The 17,592-nt window shown below is 35.4% G+C and overlaps 1 protein-coding gene and 1 non-coding gene across 6 annotated transcripts; one reads left to right on the top strand and one right to left on the bottom strand.

Moving 5' to 3' along the window:
* Nucleotides 1–1,057: 1,057 nt before the first annotated feature.
* Nucleotides 1,058–9,705, bottom strand: LOC140977282 (probable UDP-N-acetylglucosamine--peptide N-acetylglucosaminyltransferase SPINDLY). Of its 5 annotated transcripts, none has more exons than XM_073441970.1 (18): nucleotides 9,359–9,705; nucleotides 8,536–8,976; nucleotides 7,231–7,392; nucleotides 6,954–7,129; nucleotides 6,780–6,855; nucleotides 6,215–6,343; nucleotides 5,864–5,983; nucleotides 5,710–5,778; nucleotides 5,535–5,616; nucleotides 5,040–5,134; nucleotides 4,646–4,710; nucleotides 3,661–3,859; nucleotides 3,275–3,469; nucleotides 2,790–2,884; nucleotides 2,547–2,682; nucleotides 2,222–2,439; nucleotides 1,943–2,070; nucleotides 1,058–1,830 (listed from the first exon to the last, which is right to left on the bottom strand). In XM_073441970.1, exons 2-18 carry the CDS (start codon nucleotides 8,935–8,937, stop codon nucleotides 1,343–1,345), a joined length of 2,835 nt encoding a protein of 944 aa, XP_073298071.1. In that variant the 5' UTR covers nucleotides 8,938–8,976; nucleotides 9,359–9,705; the 3' UTR covers nucleotides 1,058–1,342. The 5 variants fall into 5 exon arrangements, with proteins under 5 accessions (XP_073298071.1, XP_073298070.1, XP_073298072.1 ...); XM_073441969.1 differs by having other exon boundaries at nucleotides 8,536–8,963; XM_073441971.1 differs by having other exon boundaries at nucleotides 8,536–8,919; nucleotides 9,359–9,704.
* Nucleotides 9,706–11,150: 1,445 nt separating this feature from the next.
* LOC140977906 (small nucleolar RNA Z266) lies at nucleotides 11,151–11,250 on the top strand. Its single transcript, XR_012175472.1, has one exon. It is a non-coding gene; the product is annotated as a small nucleolar RNA Z266 (small nucleolar RNA).
* The last annotated feature ends 6,342 nt before the right edge of the window (nucleotides 11,251–17,592 follow it).

The raw sequence follows: 17,592 nt of genomic DNA, 5'->3' as shown, positions 1-17,592 counted from the left end.
CCGTCCCAGCCGTCGATTTTTTTTCTGTTCAGTCCTTGGGTACTTTTTTAGTACCACATTTCCACATGAAGTGTACCAATTTCTACATGAAGTGTGTCACATTTTGTATGACATAGTACTACAATTTTGTGGATAGGGAGTGAACCCAAATAAATATTTTGATTGGGGATTTTTCACCAACTTCTCTTTTTTACTACATGGGGGATAATAAATACCGAATAATTATTCGATATATTTCCATTACCAAAATCATATTTGTCTAAACACACAAATAGATATTAATTAATAAGAATTTTATAATGAGGTTCCTAATATCATATTGTGAAGTGACTAAATATGTACCACCGTTGTTTTCTAGTTTATCAAATCACTGCAAGAAAAGAAATTCAACTTGTGTTGCCTTTTTTGTAAAACAACAATAATTCAAGAGTTTCTTATGAATATGATTCTCTACCCGCTCAAGCTACTTGATCATCACTTCCCACAGGCATATGATCAACTTCGCCAGCTCCAAGATCCACCCGCTCTTTCCTTCCTGTGTCTTCTTTTCCTTTCGTCCATGCCGGGACATTGCATCTTTGCACCCGTTACTTGGCCGTTTATTTGTGAGAAAACAATAATATACACATGAATAATTGATGATATATAACATAATATTCAGTACATGATATATTTATTTTGATAATTGTATTTTAAGATGTGCGTTGTCGACAGTTTGATTGATTGGTGGCAGACAATGATTTATGGACGTGTCAACGCTAGAGCTTCTGAGAGATGGAGTATAGATGGACGTTTTCATGATGAACAGATCTGCAATCTCGCATAGAAGAAACAAAACCTGGTTTGTGTTGGTTCATTCTTTCCTCTTTAATTTTTTTTTTGGCAAATCATTGATACTACTAAAACAATACATGTTCATGCACAATTATGTTGATTTGGCTTTCCCTGTGGTGATAATACAATTAGTTTTTTTTTTTTGTTAAATATTATTTATGTTGATTCGGAGTATAACAGACGAATAAGAAAATAAAATAGAAATTGGCGCAGAAACCAGACATCAAAACCAATGTTGTGACTTAATTGATTTTTTTGAAATAAAAGCACAATTTTATACATTAGAGAAGAAACCCCATTACAACCAACGGGGTGGCAGAATTGCAGTAATATATCCCAGCACAAGCCCTTGGCTCTAAAACTTTCATATTCCTACACTAATTTTTATACCTTCACCAAATACAAATATCTATTTGAGTAGTTCCTATCAATTCATCTAAGCAATTTCAGCCCAAATTCTACCAGAGCACCATCCCAAATACGGCGTGTCGTAATTCACAGGGCACCTTCAATTCAAGGAATTATCGAACATTTCACGGTCAGCACGACTTGCCTTGGTTGTTGGTTGTTCTCCTCGACGACTCGTTTTCTCTCGATTTGAAGTGCTGAAGGAGGAAGATGGCTCCATGATAAACCCATTGGTCTTGATGGTGGGTTGTGCAAGGGGATCATTTCCAGAGATATTTATCTTTGCTGGGTCAATGAATATAACAGCTGGATCTTCTGAAACAGTTTCTTGTGAATGAATGTCCTGTTTCTGTTGCAACATTTCAATATGCCTCAAAGATGGCACGTCATCCTTGCAGTATCTCTGCCACATGTACCGGTAGGCTGACTCTAGGCCTCTTGTGAATTTTGATCCATCACATAAGGGGGATTTGAGCATGAGATTTCGCAGACTCATTCTCAGGCTTGAGAGGGCTGGTATATCAGAGGATAACTGTAAAGCCAGCTGTACGTATTCCTCTTCATTCTTGGCGACTAAATTGCTCAATCCTGAAAGTATTAATCACCACACAATCTGATTTATCCAACCAATATATAACATTTTCAAACGGTGCGGTGCTAGCCTGCTCGTATAATTATGTTTGAGGGGAAAAATACATACCAACTGTGTCGAGGAGACTTACACCAACGTTATGAGCATGAACTTGACCTGCCATTGCAATACATGGAACTCCCATGTATAGAGACTCGCATGTGGTAGTTGTACCCGCATAAGGAAAGGTATCCAAGCTAGAAATAGAAAGAGTTTTGTCACTCACATCAAGAAAAATGTGATTCATTTTTAAAAAATCTAGCAATAGAAGCTGGACTAACAAGGAGTGAGAAGCAAAACTGCAAACTTTATTATCCCAGCGACCATATGACAGAAAAAAGATGATACCTGATGTCCATTAAAGAGTATGCTTGCATATGATCATGGTTGAGAAGAATTAAAGGCAGAAGATCAACCCGTTGTGATTCTAAACCCAACTTTTCCAACATCGAAAGAAATTGAAGTCTCACACTTTCAGAGCAAAAAGGCTTGCACTTCACAATAAGCCGAGAATTTGGAACTGCACATAAAATCCTCGCCCAGACTTGAAGCACTCCAGGTGTTATCTGACGTATTTGAAAATTTTTGAAAAAAAGAGGAGAGAGAGAAGGCATGATTTAACTAATAAATGCGAAATGCTTAGTGAAAACACTTGCTCCACTTTTATTAATACCTTTGCAAGATTGTTGAAGCTACCAAAAGTAACAAAGCCATTGGATTGGGCAGGAGTTGGACACACTGGCCCTGCTTCTAGCGAAGGAGTGTAACAAAGGAAGGACTCTTGTAATCGAACTAACTCTTCAACATGTCTGGCATCCATGGAAGAATTGCACAGAATTTTAATTCAAACTAAAACAAGTACTCAACTTCGGAACCAATAAAGAAAAATTCAAAGAAAGTTGACAAAAACAGTTACTTTTGTTTTGTATCAGGGGGGTCAGCAAGAGCATCAGTGATTCTATAATCAATGGTAGGCAAACCAGTTGTATTCGGGTAACCAATCCAAGTCACCTAAAGCGCCAAGTTATTCAGAATCACAGATTGAGTAAATAGCAGGGAAAAAAGATAGATCCTGTCAAAATCCAATAGTTATACATGTTATACTGGTCACTTGCTAATCATCACGCTAAGATTATGGTATCAACATCTTTAAAAAATCAGAAGAATGATAGATTTAGCAGAAGGAACTGAAGAAGACAAGGAACTACAGCATTGGCCAAATTTTGACTTAAACATGGCTAACAGAGAGTTATCCATCGATTATGACTTCAAAATGTATGAAAAACTTGTTCATATCCATTCAAAAGACATATTAGCAAAAGTTTTCAAACTCGATTTGGAATACCAGTTCCCCAAAACCATAAAAGCAGAAAAATGGAGCCAGATATTGCTCAGAGATACCTGAACAGGCGCAGGTCGGCAAGCCATCATCCCCAACTTGTTGTTCGCAGTATGGCCAGTAAGTTCCACCAAGATATCAATTTCATCTTCCCTAACCATACTTGCAACTTTTTTCTCGCCAATACCATAAATGTCTCTCCACTTCCCTCCATGCTTTAGGACTCTGTCTCGGAACCTGCTAGTTTTTGCATCCGCCTGCGTCTCGCAAAAGGAAAAGCTCAAAAGTAAGAATCACAATTGAGAATCTAGATTTGCTTTTGAATTGTTAGCGCATAACCAGAAACTAATGGCCGTCCGAAAAAACCAATACAGTAATGTATTCAGTAAAACTGACCAGAAACTCAAGTACTTTGGGTTAGGGATCGGAGAAGGCGATGTAGCCGTACCTTTACAACTGCTGAGAAAACAACCACCTTGTAGTTCACATAGTCATGATAAATCAGTGGTGCTTCAATGAAATATGACACAGAATGGGTAAAATAATCAGGAGACACATATCCAATCACAATTGGCCTTTCTGGATCCTTAGGGTTGTCCCATGAAGTATACTGTGGAAACAGTCTCATAAAGCGCATACCCCAATCCCTGCAATTGCATTTTTCAAATCAGAGTAACCCAAAAATAAAAAAATTGCACATGCTACCAAACATCAAAAGGATAATCCAGCCTATCCTGATGTTAACTAGAGATATAAGTTCACTCTCATGTAAAAATGTTATCATACAGCAAAAATGCATACATACACACGTGTGCCAACTACACTTGAATAAACACAGAGGTACAAATCAATGCAAGGTCATAATACAAAAGATTTATTAATTGTTAAGAATCAGAAAAGGCCACTAAAATTGAATTATTATGACACCTATCATCAACTCAAAGATTAAATAGTTCTTACTACATTGTCACTGAATGAAACATACCCTGCAAAAAGATGAGAATTGAAAGATTGACCATTTTTTCCTCCGACCACCCTTATTTCCACTAATACCGTACACCAGATTCTCTAAGAGTCGAGGGGATTGCTAAATGTGCTTTCAATGTACTTTGTATAAATACTCTAATAAATACATACTCTTCCTAAATTCTCTTAACAAGATGAATACACTAATATTGTAGCAGAATGTATGGGGGGAGCTTCATTAAGCAGAAAGCAATCATGCATTGAAGAACATACTACTGAATGCAAAAACCTGAGTTCACAGAAATCTACAGATCTAACCCTATTCAAACACTAATATGCCACTTGAAACTACAACAGATATTGAGAACTAACCATTTATCACAATGTGAAAAATTGATAGTTGCAGCACTTGAGTGTCAATCTTATTGAAATAACATAAATTGTAAAAATATGGCCAGATGCTTGACCTGTGAGCCTCATATAACTTGTCATCGCTACTCTCGTTTATGTAGTTCATGGCAAGCAGACGATTCTGCAAGATATTAGTAAGGTGATACTAGGAATTCGAATAACTAAAGAAACAATAGATCCATCGCAAATGTAATCCAAGCAGAACTTTTATTATTAGGACAAGTAATCAACATTATTTTTAATGGTCAGTATAGAAAGAACGCCATCCAAGTACCCATTAACTAGTCAAAACCAGATACGATCAGAATACAGAGCACCAGAAATAAAGAGCCACATTCTGATGCTAGAAAAAAAATAAAAGAGCACAAATTGATCCATGACGATCACATGCAAATTGCAAAGGCTCGCCACATGATTTTACTAATTACTTTAACAACCTAACAGAATAACCTGGCCTGCATTGCGTGAATCAGGATCTATTTTGAGGCAATGCTCATATGCTTCAATTGCCAGAGATATGTTCCCAGCATCCCTGTAGAGAACCCCTGCAGAATAAAAATTACAAATTCAATGCCACACATCAGTATGACTGCTAAGAAAGGGATTCCGCAATAGATTTCAACATCCAGCTCAGTTAATAGTCTGATGACCTACTAGATAATTCTAAGCATGATTATGAACAATGCTAGGCGAAGACCAACCAGGAATATGAGTAGGTTATGTTCTCGCAATATCCACTGATGCACATACATAAAAAAAACATTATTGACATTTACCCATACAAATCCAAATTATTATTTCCCTTTCATGGGAAGCAATTTTAAAAGTATCAATCTTTGGGTGAAATCATCAAGTGCCCAAAATAAGCAACAGACTTAATACAATGGCACAGTAAACCAAACAATTTTTTTTTTCATTCCAGTAGAAGTAAAGATGGAAAGGGACCTAAATTATTATATGCTTCTGCATAGGTAGGGTTGGCAACTATAGCTTTCTCAATCATGCTCGCAGCAGCATCCATTTTACCCTGTATATAGTGACAGAGGTACAATTTTACCAACCAGACATGTCTACCATCAAAAAAAGAAAAGAAATATGAAGAGAACTACATATACAGAACCTGGACGGTATACACCACTCCAAGATTGTTTAATGACTGGGAAAAGTTCGGTTTGATCGACAATGCCATCTGTAAATACATATATGTATTATACCAATAAAAGATAAACATGTAAGATATTTCATGAAGAAATAATTGCTGGAGCCAAACTTGCCTGATAACACTCTACTGCTTTATCGAGGTTATCTCGATCTTTGTATATCACTCCTAAATTGTTACATGCCTCTGCACAATGGGGATTGAAGTGGAAAGCAAGTTCATAAAATACAATGGCCTGCATAAATAGGATGTTTTACTCATATACATAAATTATAATCAGAAGATACACCACTCATTATAAATTTAAAAGCTAAAACCACAATGCTAAAAATACAAATATTAAAAAAAATCCAAGTGATGTGTCTTATTCAAGATTATCTCTCAAAATAGCTGCCAGGATTGCAATAACAATTTGGCTTTCGGCACTAAAAGGGCAAAGATGTCCATGTATTTTATTTTCAATTACCATGTCAAACTTCAGCATTTCTCCATATGCAACTCCAAGATTGTACATGGCATCAGCATAATGCCAGTTATAATACATAGCTTTCTTATATAATGCCACCCCATGACTGATGTCACCCTCCAATTTAACCTGCAAAGCAGCAACCTCCAAAGTACTCAACCAGATAATATCATTTAATATGCGGCTATCACAACTTCATTCAAAGATCCCATTTGATTAAGTGATAGAGAAGAGGAACTGAAAACAGCCTTGTGAGACCCGAGACTCTAAATGAAAAAATATTTTAACCTAAACTGCAAATCATGATATATCATAATGGAGTCAAAAGAGTTTCAGTTTGCCAGCATTTTAACATCAACCATTGAGGAAATATATGATCATCATGCTTCAGTTAAACGCCCAAAAGATGGAAAAGGAAAAAGCAATCATTTAGGACGAAAGGAAGATGAGGAAAAAGCAATCATTTAGGACGAAAGGATAATGAAATAGACTAATCATTTACATTCGTAAAAATCAATTGGACTTGATTAAAAACATAAATGAGTAAAGAATATCTAGAAATTACCTTCGTGCCTAAATCAGTTAATGCAATAGCCATGTTGTTTTTTGCAATCTCAAAGTTTGGGGAGACAGCCAGGCACCTGCATACAAATTAAGCAACAGAATCCAGTGCATATTTTGGAGTAAAGTAAAATTAGTAAATTAATCAAAAGATGGTAAATAGTAGTAATCTGCGAACCTCTCATAACAAGCAATAGCTGACTCCAGATCCCCTCGATTTTTGTAGATGACACCCATATTGCAATATGCTTCAGCATACAAGGGTCTCTCAATTGCAGCTTTTTCATAACAACTGAGGGCCGTGTCATATTGCATCATTTCTGAATAGACGACACCCAGATTATAATATGCTGGCTACACATGAAAAGGGGGGAGAGTTAAAATTCAAATGCCCGTGCAGAAAGGTTGAAATTCATTAGAAATCACAAAATGGAAACCATGAAACATGGAATTACAGCATAGCGTGGATCAATTTTGATAGCTTCATAATACTTTTGTATTCCCTCCTGAGTGCTACCAGCCAGCTTCAAGCTTGTTCCAAGATCTGTTAATACGATTGCCAAGCATTCCGCGGCTAGCTTGAACGTAGGATCAGCCTTTAGAGCTTTCTGATGCATCTGTATTGCAGGCATCTTATAAATATGAAACAAAGCCTAGTATTCACAGCTTGAGGCAAGCTCCAATTGCAAAGACAATGACTACTAGCTTTTCAAAGTAATGGTCCAAACATCCAATAGTATTCAGGAGCTTCCCAGCTACAACTCGAAAGAGAACATAATTATGCAGTTACACACAACCGAGAAGGAAATTTTTTTTTCCATCACAAGCAAATGATAAGTTTTGTTCTTAAATCCACAAATATGTACCAAGAGAACAAATCGGGAGAAATTTATTTTTCAAATGAGAAAAAGATATAAAATCCATTTCTGTGCATTTATAATCAATCACACAGAGAGCAAAGAATACAGTAAAAGGCTAAAAAAATTTATAATGAATGTTTGTATAATGAAAGTGACCGATAACAACTGAATTCGACACAAGAGGGTGAAAAGGACATTCTACCCATCAATTGGGAAGAGGTAAAACATCTGGTTCCAAATGCCCACAAAAAATAAGGCTCCATATAGACAGATATTTATAAATGTTTTTTACAAAAAATTTACAAAAAGATATAAAAGTTATTTTAAGAATAAATATCTGTTTGGGCAACTATTCTACAAAAATGTTCTTTTAAAAAAAGTTTGAACAACTTTCTCTATTGTTCTAAAACATCAAAAAATACATCACTCATTCTTTAAAAACTATACTTGAAAAACAGTTTTTTAAATATTTTCATAAACTTTTTACAAAAATAGATTTTTAAACACATACTTAAGTTTTTTTCTCATTTGTAAAGCACTGAAAACGTTTTTAAAGTACTTATCTGAATAGAGCCTAAAATATTGGGAGGAGAAGCAACTGAAACATGATCTCAACATGGAACAAACAGCAGGGCTGGGGAATAAACATAGGGTCATGAATTAGCATAAATTACACATTTTTATTGTGCCTATCCCATAATTCAAAAATATATCAATTCAATTTTTTTACAACTTATTAATTTTTACATTGAGTACAAATTTTGTCTTTCACCAATTAACCAAACACAAGTATCAGATTCAAGCAAGATCAGCATCCACATTTAATGTGGCAACCAAAACAAAATTGGAAAAGTGACATGTTGCAACAGTCAAGCAGCACCAACAGTTGGGCTATCATACCTCAGCAGCCTCCACCAGCCTACCCTCGTCTTTAAACAAAATCCCACAATGTGTGAGAGCAAATGCATTTTGGGGTTCCAAACGAATTGCTTCGGTAAAACTTTCACATGCAAGGCTGCCCAAGTTCTGCATCTGCAGGCAAATTCCTTTGCCAATGTGAGCTTCAACATTTTCACTATCCTTTTCCAACACACTCTCATAAAAAGCAAGTGCATCCACAAACTTATTCCTAGAGCGAAGAATGTCTGCATAGGATAGGGCATTTTTCCCCTGAAGACTTTTTCTGACAAGGCCATTGCCCAGAGGGCTTCTGGTTTCAGGAGAAGGCTGCGCTGGATAAACCTGACCATCAAGTGGTTCTTCTCTTTTTTCCTCGCCAAGATCCTTTTCAGTTGACCCCATTCAAGTAAATAAAAAACTTCAGACTCCTAAAACAAGACACTGAAGAGTAAGAAACAGACAAGACTATAACAAACCATTACAATAGCTACGTATCTTTGATACAAACTCAAATATAATTCCTTCCGACCATGCCCGAACCCAGTAACTGAGAGGCAAGCACTGGGTTTTCAAGATGGGAAAAATAAATTTAACTTTGACGAGTAATTTTCAAAAGTCGTTAGCTTTGCCACCAAAATAGAGTCAATAGCCTCCTCAGTAAACAAGAGAAACCGGGTTTCATGCAGGAATTAAATTACATTTACTCCACATAATTATACATCAAATTTTATTGTCGTTCCTCACCCATCTCACTTGGTCTGTCCTGAGTTTCACCAACGAAAAAACTGCAACTTAGCATAAAAAACAGAGCGAAACTCCGTACCCAAATTAATAGTGCACAACCTAGGTTTCCCCTTCACTTCCCAACACAAGTGCCTAAAAGCTGCATAATTGGGAGAAAGGGGGGGGCGGCACAACAAGGAGGAGGAATCGAGTTCGGTTCAGAGGACGTAAGCTTATCTTTCCAAAAATTGAAATCCCAAAGCAATCACTTCATACCATCACAATTGGTTGCTTCCATTTTACTCAAAAACAAAAGGGCTGAGCAGAAATCAGACTCAGAATCAAAGGGCTTCGCCCGCGGAACAGCCAAAATTTTGTTTTCGTGGATCAGACCTCATGCGAGTAAAAATATTTGTCCAGTACCTGATCAATACAAGAGTAGAGGGAAAAACAAAGAATGCATCTATCCTAAGCAATAAAAGTTTGAGTAGGTCTCACGTGACCGTTTCACGAAAAAGACGGATTAACCCTATCGATATTCACAATAAAAATTAAAATTTTTAACGTAAAAAGTAATAATTTTTCATGCATGACTTAAATAAGAGATCCGTCTCACAAATACGACCCGTGAGACTGTCTCACACAAGTTTTTGTCTAAAAGTTTATAGCTATTTGATTTATATATATATATATATATTTTATACTAGTTTAGTGGTCAATGTAAACAATTTTAAACTTTTTTATGATATTCAAATTTAGTTTTTAAAAACTTTGCAAAAATCTAGATAAATTCAAAATGAATAAACTTTTAATTACTTCCTATAATAATTCAATTAAGGATAAGAAACAAGGACTGAGATACAATTATTTAATTCAATTGAAAATTTTGGATGAATTTTTAATTCAGAATATCTCAATATCAAATGTTTAATTTCATTTCTATTAAAAATAGTATGGATGTAAATACTAGTTAATCCATTCTCTTATATTTCATATATTTTTCATTTTTTAAAAAAAACATATTTTTTCTATTGATAACAATAGTTTAAATATGAATATTTAAAATCTTTCATTTTAGTTTTCGATTTATTGTCACCTCATAATGATCGACAATAAATCGAAAATCTACAAAATTTTGTGAAAATCTTTAAAAAATACTACAAAAATCAGTCGAAAACTACAAAAAGTAGATCTCTTGTGAAACGGTCTCACGAATCTTTATCTGTGAGACGGGTCAACCCTACTGATATTCACAATAAAAAGTAATAATCTTAGCATAAAAAGTAATATTTTTTCATGGATGACTCAAATAAGAGATATGTCTCATAAAATACGACTCATGAGACCGCTCTCTACACAAATATGTTATTTAAATAAAAATCAATAAATCTATGTAAGAATACCATGGAAGCGACTGTTCAAGTTTGTGGGAACTGTCTTGCTGGCTGTCCTTACAAAGCTAAAAATTCTACCGACACAACTCTTGGGCTCATTCGACCTACTGCCTAATCTCAGGCCCAAACGTTGGACCTAAAACCCCGTCTATATAAGCACTTCATCTTCTCCGATCTCCGCACTCCAATTCTTGGAAATTAGGGTTCTTCGACGGTAGCTGCACTGCTTATATTCCATATCCGTAATAACCTTTTTTAAGTTCGATTGTCTTCAAATTTTTGCAGTGTTTTTAAAGGCATTCTTTCAATGGTTTTCTTTCTTCAGAATCCCATTTTACCCCATCCGTGTTTTTATCTGTCTCAACGAAGCTATTCATTTGTTACTCCGGGAGAATTACTTGTGCCGGTGCCTCGAATTTCAGGATTTTTATCGATCCGAAGTTATTCGATTCTGAGCTACAGGCTGGGGGACATGTAATTTAGAAAAATACTTTTTTAACGTGGCAAGAATGATGAGACAATTAGATGTATGAGAGGTGAAATGTATCATCTCTTTGAGCTGAGATACGAGGCTTATTGATATTCTGACTTGCCGTTTTTGAATTAATCAATTTGGCTCCGAATAGAGCTTTTGTTTTCATTTATGCTTCAAATTCTTTAATAAATGGGAAGAAATAAATAAAGGCAAATACTGTGAGAAGGTCTCACGAGTCGTATTTTATGAGACAGATATCTTATTTGTGTCATCTATGAAAAAATATTATTTTTTATGTTAAGATTATTACTTTTTACTGTGAATATCGGTAGGATTAGCGTTGATCTTTCTCACAGATAAAGATTCGTAAGACCGTCTCAGAAGATATTTACTCAATAAATTGCTTATGAATTGGATTTTCTACTTGAATTGAAACCATCTAGATTTATCAAACGAAAAAAATGGTTATCGGCACGTTTGAAAGAGTATATTATGGATAAATCTCTACCAATATAGTTTTATTTCTGTTTAGTATGTGTCAGACTAATTCTCACACAAAATAATTATGTTATATATGCTTTTCATTGTTTTCTCGGATGAAATTCGTTATAAAATATCGAAAATATGATATTAATATATGATATCTGAATATAAAATATTTCAGATATGATATTAATATATGATTTTTTTAGTATTCGAACATGTATAATAAATATTGATTTTAATGACAAGTCTTTTAAAAATATGATACTAGTATATGATATTCGAGTACAAAATATTTCAGATCTTGTATTAATATATGATTTTTAATTATTCAAACATGTATAATAAGTATTGAAATTAACTACACATGCTTTTTTTGATGTAAATCGGTACAAAATAGTAAAAATGAGATACAAATAAATGATATTTCATACTACTATATGATATTTGATTACACATACAAGTACAACAAGTGTTGATATAATATAGTTGTTTCAATTTATACTCAAAATTTTATCTTTTATATAAGATGTAAAACAATTATTACTTAAATATTATATATAAATTATTGATTTTCAACGTTTTGTAAAATATATATGTGCTCAGAGAGTGCAGAAAATTTATTTTTTTGTGTGAATTAAAGACATATTTATAATGCAATAACACATAAATATTATGAAACTTATATTTTGATAGCTATCAAAATATTAGAATTTGGTCTACAATATTTTTTGAAATTAATTAATTACATGTTTGGATTGTCGATTAATTCTAACGTGACGATAAAAAATTAGTATTTAAGGGAATACTTCTCTTGATGGTCTTGACGAATTCAACTAGCTAGGCTTTGTCCGACAGATTGTCTCCTTCCATCAAATTTTTGTTTATTTGAAAAAAACGAGGCTTATTAATATTCTGACTTGTCGTTTTGGAATCAAATTTTTGTGTTATTGGATCCGTATTGAATCTTATTTTGTCGATTTTTAATTTTAATATTAATACTCAAAAAATTTTATTCTGAAATCTCCGACTTATTTAAGGTATAATCTTTCCATCCTCCTTAAAAATTTCCTATCATTACCGGTGTTCTCTGGATGTAACAACTTGTCGATTGGATGAGATTTGCAAATTTGAGACTTATAATTGTTTTAATTGGATATTAATCAATCGGCTTCAATTCGACCTTTTGTTTACATTTAATAATACTTCAACATTTTAAATTATAGAAGAAATAAATGGCTCAAGAATGGGATTTTCTATTTGAAACTATCTAAAATAATATCATTGAGAAATTATTAAAATTAATATCATTATTCGTTTGTGACAAACAAAATTAGTATTTAAGAGAATACTTATTTTGTTGGTCTTGACGAATTCAACTAGGCTTTGTAACAAATTGTTTGCTTCCATGTGTACGTCCAGCCAAAAGTAGAGGAAATAAAGTTAAAAAAATAGCATATTAAATCACGCAGAATCCTAGCTAAGGTCCCAAGGATTCAGTTTTCGGCCTTATTTATGCATGTTCTCTAGTCCAAGATACATGTAATAATGGAAAATTCCAATCCAGATGATTTTCTTGATGATGGTTATGATTACGACGCTGTTATTGTTGGGTCGGGATATGGAGGTTCTGTTGCTGCTTGTCGCATGTCAAATGCAGGATTTAAAGTCTGTTTGTTAGAGAAAGGACGACGATGGCAAGCTAAAGATTTCCCTACCGACGTTTTTAGGATGATGTCTGCTGCCAGGGTCGAAAATAACAATTTCGGAATCGGCTTAGGTCCAAAGGATGCTCTGTTCCAGGTCCTTGACAAGCGATACTTCACACAGGATAGGCTTTTTTTTTTAAAAAAAAAAAAAGTTTGAAGTTATTACCTTACGGTGCATGCATGTCAAGAAAGCTTAAAAACAAGTGGAGATATTCTCTTTTCTTTGTATCCTTATTTTTTTATCAGTACCATTGGTTATATTGCTTTGTTGTTTGATCATGATGATTGGCTTTGCTCACCGTTCGTATTCCTTGTAAATGAAAACCGCAGATATATCTCCAAGATGATTCTTTAGCAGCAATGGCATGCGGCTTGGGTGGTGGCTCACTAATAAATGCAGGAGTAATGTTACCAACACCGGTTCGTGCACGTCGAGACCCTAAATGGCCTCAGGCTTGGGAGAAAGACTGGGATATGAGTGAGGCTTCTGCTAAAAAAATGCTAAGAGTACAAAGTATCCCAGTAAAGTTTCAAAATGCTAAGATCATGGAAGATGTGATTGAAGAAGAGTTTGAGACGAGCACAGACGATCAGCTGACAGTTGGCATGAATTTTGATATCGAAGAAAAATTGTTCCATTCAAAGAGGTCTCATGGAGCTGGAAGCTGTTTAGCTTGTGGGAACTGTCTTGCTGGCTGTCCGTACAATGCTAAAAATTCCACCGACACAACTTATCTTGCCTCAGCTGTCGAAGTACGTATATTGCTCCAACAATTTCGAAGTTTTTAAGTTTGCTTGTTCGGTTAAATAGATTTCTTATTACAGGCAGGATGTCGTATTAAAACAGAATGTGAGGTTCAGTATGTGGTAAGAAACCACGAAAAAGACTGTGTAGATGAAAGAATCCATGGAAGACCAAGGCGTAGATGGCTGGTATATCTCAACGAATTTGACTGTTTAGCAGCAGATTTTGTGGTACTCTCAGGTATACTTGCAGAACACGACTTGTAAAAGCTATACTAATTCAGTTGTCACGTAAATTTTTATGCTATTATCATCTGCAGCTGGAGTATTTGGAACAGCTAAGATACTTTTTCAATCTAAAATGAGGGGCATGCCAGTTTCGAATAAGCTTGGCTCAGGATTGAGCTTCAATGGAAATAATGTTGCTTATCTTGCTCGAAGCTCAGCAACCTTAAACAGTTATGCATTGAATAGGAAGCAACTTTCAAAGATCCCTTTTCAAGAAAGACCAGGGCCCTCGATTTCTTCCTCATTCACTTCTTCTTTGGGTTTCTCGATTCAGGTTCATGCAATACTAATTTTGGGTCTTGTGGGAAAACTATGTATAAAGATGTTACGTGAATTATGTCGAATCATTTTTTCCACTTCATGCAGAGTGCAATAATTCCAACCGCTTATCCGTGCTTGCTGTTTGAAGGAATGACGACTTATGGATGGCAATCTGGCTACTGGTTCTGGCACAAAATAGTCGACAAGATCAAGCATTTTATAGGTTTAAAGTGCAGGCAAGCAATGGTCCTGAATGCGATGGGATATGATGACAGCAACGGGACTCTTATCTATGAAAAAGTTACAAAAAAAATCCTCTTTAAACCACCTCACGATCCTTTATTACCACAAAAGATTGAAACTTTCAAGAAACTGGCTGACAAATTAGGAGGAACTCTTCTCATGTCGCGCTATAGAAGCACTTCAGTACATCACCTAGGAGGTTGCGCTGCAGCACAAGATATCTCCTCTGGAGTTTGTAATCCTAATGGTCAAGTTTTTGACACAACATCTCCCACTGGAGTGCACCCTGGTCTTTATATATGTGATGCCTCTGTAATACCGTGTTCTGTTGGAATCAACCCTTGTCTCACTGTTGCTGCAGTTGCTGAGCATGTTAGTCGACACCTTTTGCAGGATACTGTCAAATACAGCAGCAATTTTAAGAAAGAATGCTTTGATAGAAAACTTGATTTGATCATTAATGATGAGATGAAGAAGAGAGAAGATTCAAAAGTTATGATCAAAGAAACAATGAGAGGCCAAGTTGGTGGTATGCTATGTAGTGCACATCTTAAACTCAAGTTCAAAACGTCGCCAAATCTTGAGAAAACATGTATTCGTATGGGTAAATCACATCCTATTTTACGAGGAAAAGTTGGTGGATATGTTGTATGTAAAGGTTTAGAGATGGATGAACTTCATGTAATCAAAGGGGAAGTAGACTTGTGTAAAACAGATAACAAGACACCATATACGCACTATATGCACTATCATCTCCTCCTAGCTGGTTCGTCTGGATCAAGGTAAGATATTTATATCATAGATTTTCAATCATCAGTTTCTTGAATTCAAATATCAAAGTGACATGAATAATCATTTTATTAAAGATATGTTCTTGGAGGGATAAAAATATTGAATCCTTATCTCCTAGCACTTAATGCATGGAGAGAATCCACGACGCTGCATGTTTCTTTGAGAAAAATCACGAAGAGCCTCCCAGAGGAACAAACAAGTATAAAGGGGGAGCTTCATATTTCTTTTACAGAAATTCTGAAAAGCTTGTACAGCCTTGAAGGTGGAAGCAGAAGCAAATTTATGCGTATTTTTATGCGATCTCTATTTAGGACGTATATCTTACAAAAACCTCGAGAAATTCATGCAAATTTCTCCCCCACTAAACTAGTTCGTGAATCATATCCTAGAAGTACAAATCATGAAATAATCACAGGTACTCGCAGTTGCAACAGTATTTCGAATTCTTATAAAGCTAAAAAAAATCAACTTACCAAATTTACCAAATTTCAGAAGATGGTTTTGAAATTCGTTGTCAACACTGGGAGTGCAGCCACCATATTCCACCAGAATCTGCAAAAAAAACCTACCCTGTATTGCTTATAAACGGTTATTCGACCGAAAGCTTTTGTTTATCAACTGAACCAAAAGATCTTGTCAGAACTTTACTTCAAGAAGGGCATGATGTGTGGTTATTGCATGCAAGATTACACTCATTGAATCCTCCAAACAACTTTTCAATCAAAGACATAGGGAAAGTAGACATACCAGCAGGTGAACTTACATAAAAATCGCACATTTCCCTCATTATTTTTCTCTAAGTAGCTCAAGAGTGGTTTACTTATTGACGCTCTTCACTTTTTTTTCCTGCAGGATTAACTATGATTGCCAAGTTCTACGGAGAAGCTATAAAAGTACATGTAGTTGCACATTGTGTGGGAGGACTGGCCATTCATATTGCACTAATGGGAGGCTATGTCTCAGCCAAGAAGATAGCTTCTTTGTCATGCACCAACTCTTCAATGTTCTTCAAGCTCACCACATCATCTTTAATCAAAATGTGGCTTCCCCTTGTTCCAGTAAGCAAATCCACGTTTCTCAGCTAGTTTGGTACTAACACTTGTATCTGTGATGAAGAATATTTATTTCTTGACTGATCTAAGATGATTTTTCCTTGCTTCCAAATCACTCACTAATTCTAAAAATAACTGCTTTTTTTACATCTTTGCAGATCTCCATGGCAATAATGGGCAGGGATAGCAAATTACCGCTGCTTCAAGCATCAACCTCCAGCCTTAGGCATAGGTTCCTGAAATCAATAGCACGTTTTCTACCACGGTATGAAAGATGCATCTGTGACGAATGTGAGGTCTTTTCCGGCATATTCGGAAACACGTTTTGGCACCAAAACATAAGCCATACAATGCATTATTGGATGAACAAAGTGAATCTAAGACAACGTCCAATGGCTGCATTTCCACACCTCAGAAAGATCTGTAACGCCGGTTTTATAGTGGATGAAAATGGCAAAAACTCATATCTGATACACCCTGAGAGAATGGCACTGTCGACCCTTTACATATCCGGTGGACGTTCCCTCCTTGTGACACCCGAAACCTCATTTCTCGCTAATAAATACATGAAGCTGCACCAGCCTTCCCACAGACATGAAAGAGTGGTAGTAGAAGGATACGGCCATTCTGATCTCTTGATTGGCGAGGAGTCTAATGTAAAAGTTTTTCCTCACATTATAAGCCATATCAGATTGGCAGAAAAGGAAAAAGATTCTTCGGTGAGTTTAACAGTGAAGAAGTACAAGAAAGATGTCTTGGAATGGAGCAAGGATCCATACGAGGATAGAAGAAGATTGGGAGATTGTGCTTTTAACTTGATCGCCATCATATTAATTGTGCTGTTTTTTAAAGGCTTAATTTCACAGTTGTTTTCAAATTTTATGCAAATCTAT

Source organism: Primulina huaijiensis, chromosome 5 (genome assembly GCF_012295235.1).
Source record: "Primulina huaijiensis isolate GDHJ02 chromosome 5, ASM1229523v2, whole genome shotgun sequence".
In the NCBI taxonomy this organism is placed as follows: Eukaryota; Viridiplantae; Streptophyta; class Magnoliopsida; order Lamiales; family Gesneriaceae; genus Primulina; species Primulina huaijiensis.
The sequence above is the reverse complement of the archived record's forward strand: the minus strand, read 5'-3'. Positions and strand labels throughout refer to the sequence as shown.

Coding starts and splice junctions, on each gene's coding strand:
- LOC140977282 (XM_073441970.1), bottom strand. CDS start 8,937: ATGGGGTCAACTGAAAAGGATCTTGGCGAGGAAAAAAGAGAAGAACCA. Junction 7,130..7,230: donor AAATTGATCCACGCTATGCT/GTAATTCCATGT, acceptor TTTCATGTGTAG/CCAGCATATTATAATCTGGG. Junction 6,344..6,779: donor TAACTGATTTAGGCACGAAG/GTAATTTCTAGA, acceptor GCTGCTTTGCAG/GTTAAATTGGAGGGTGACAT.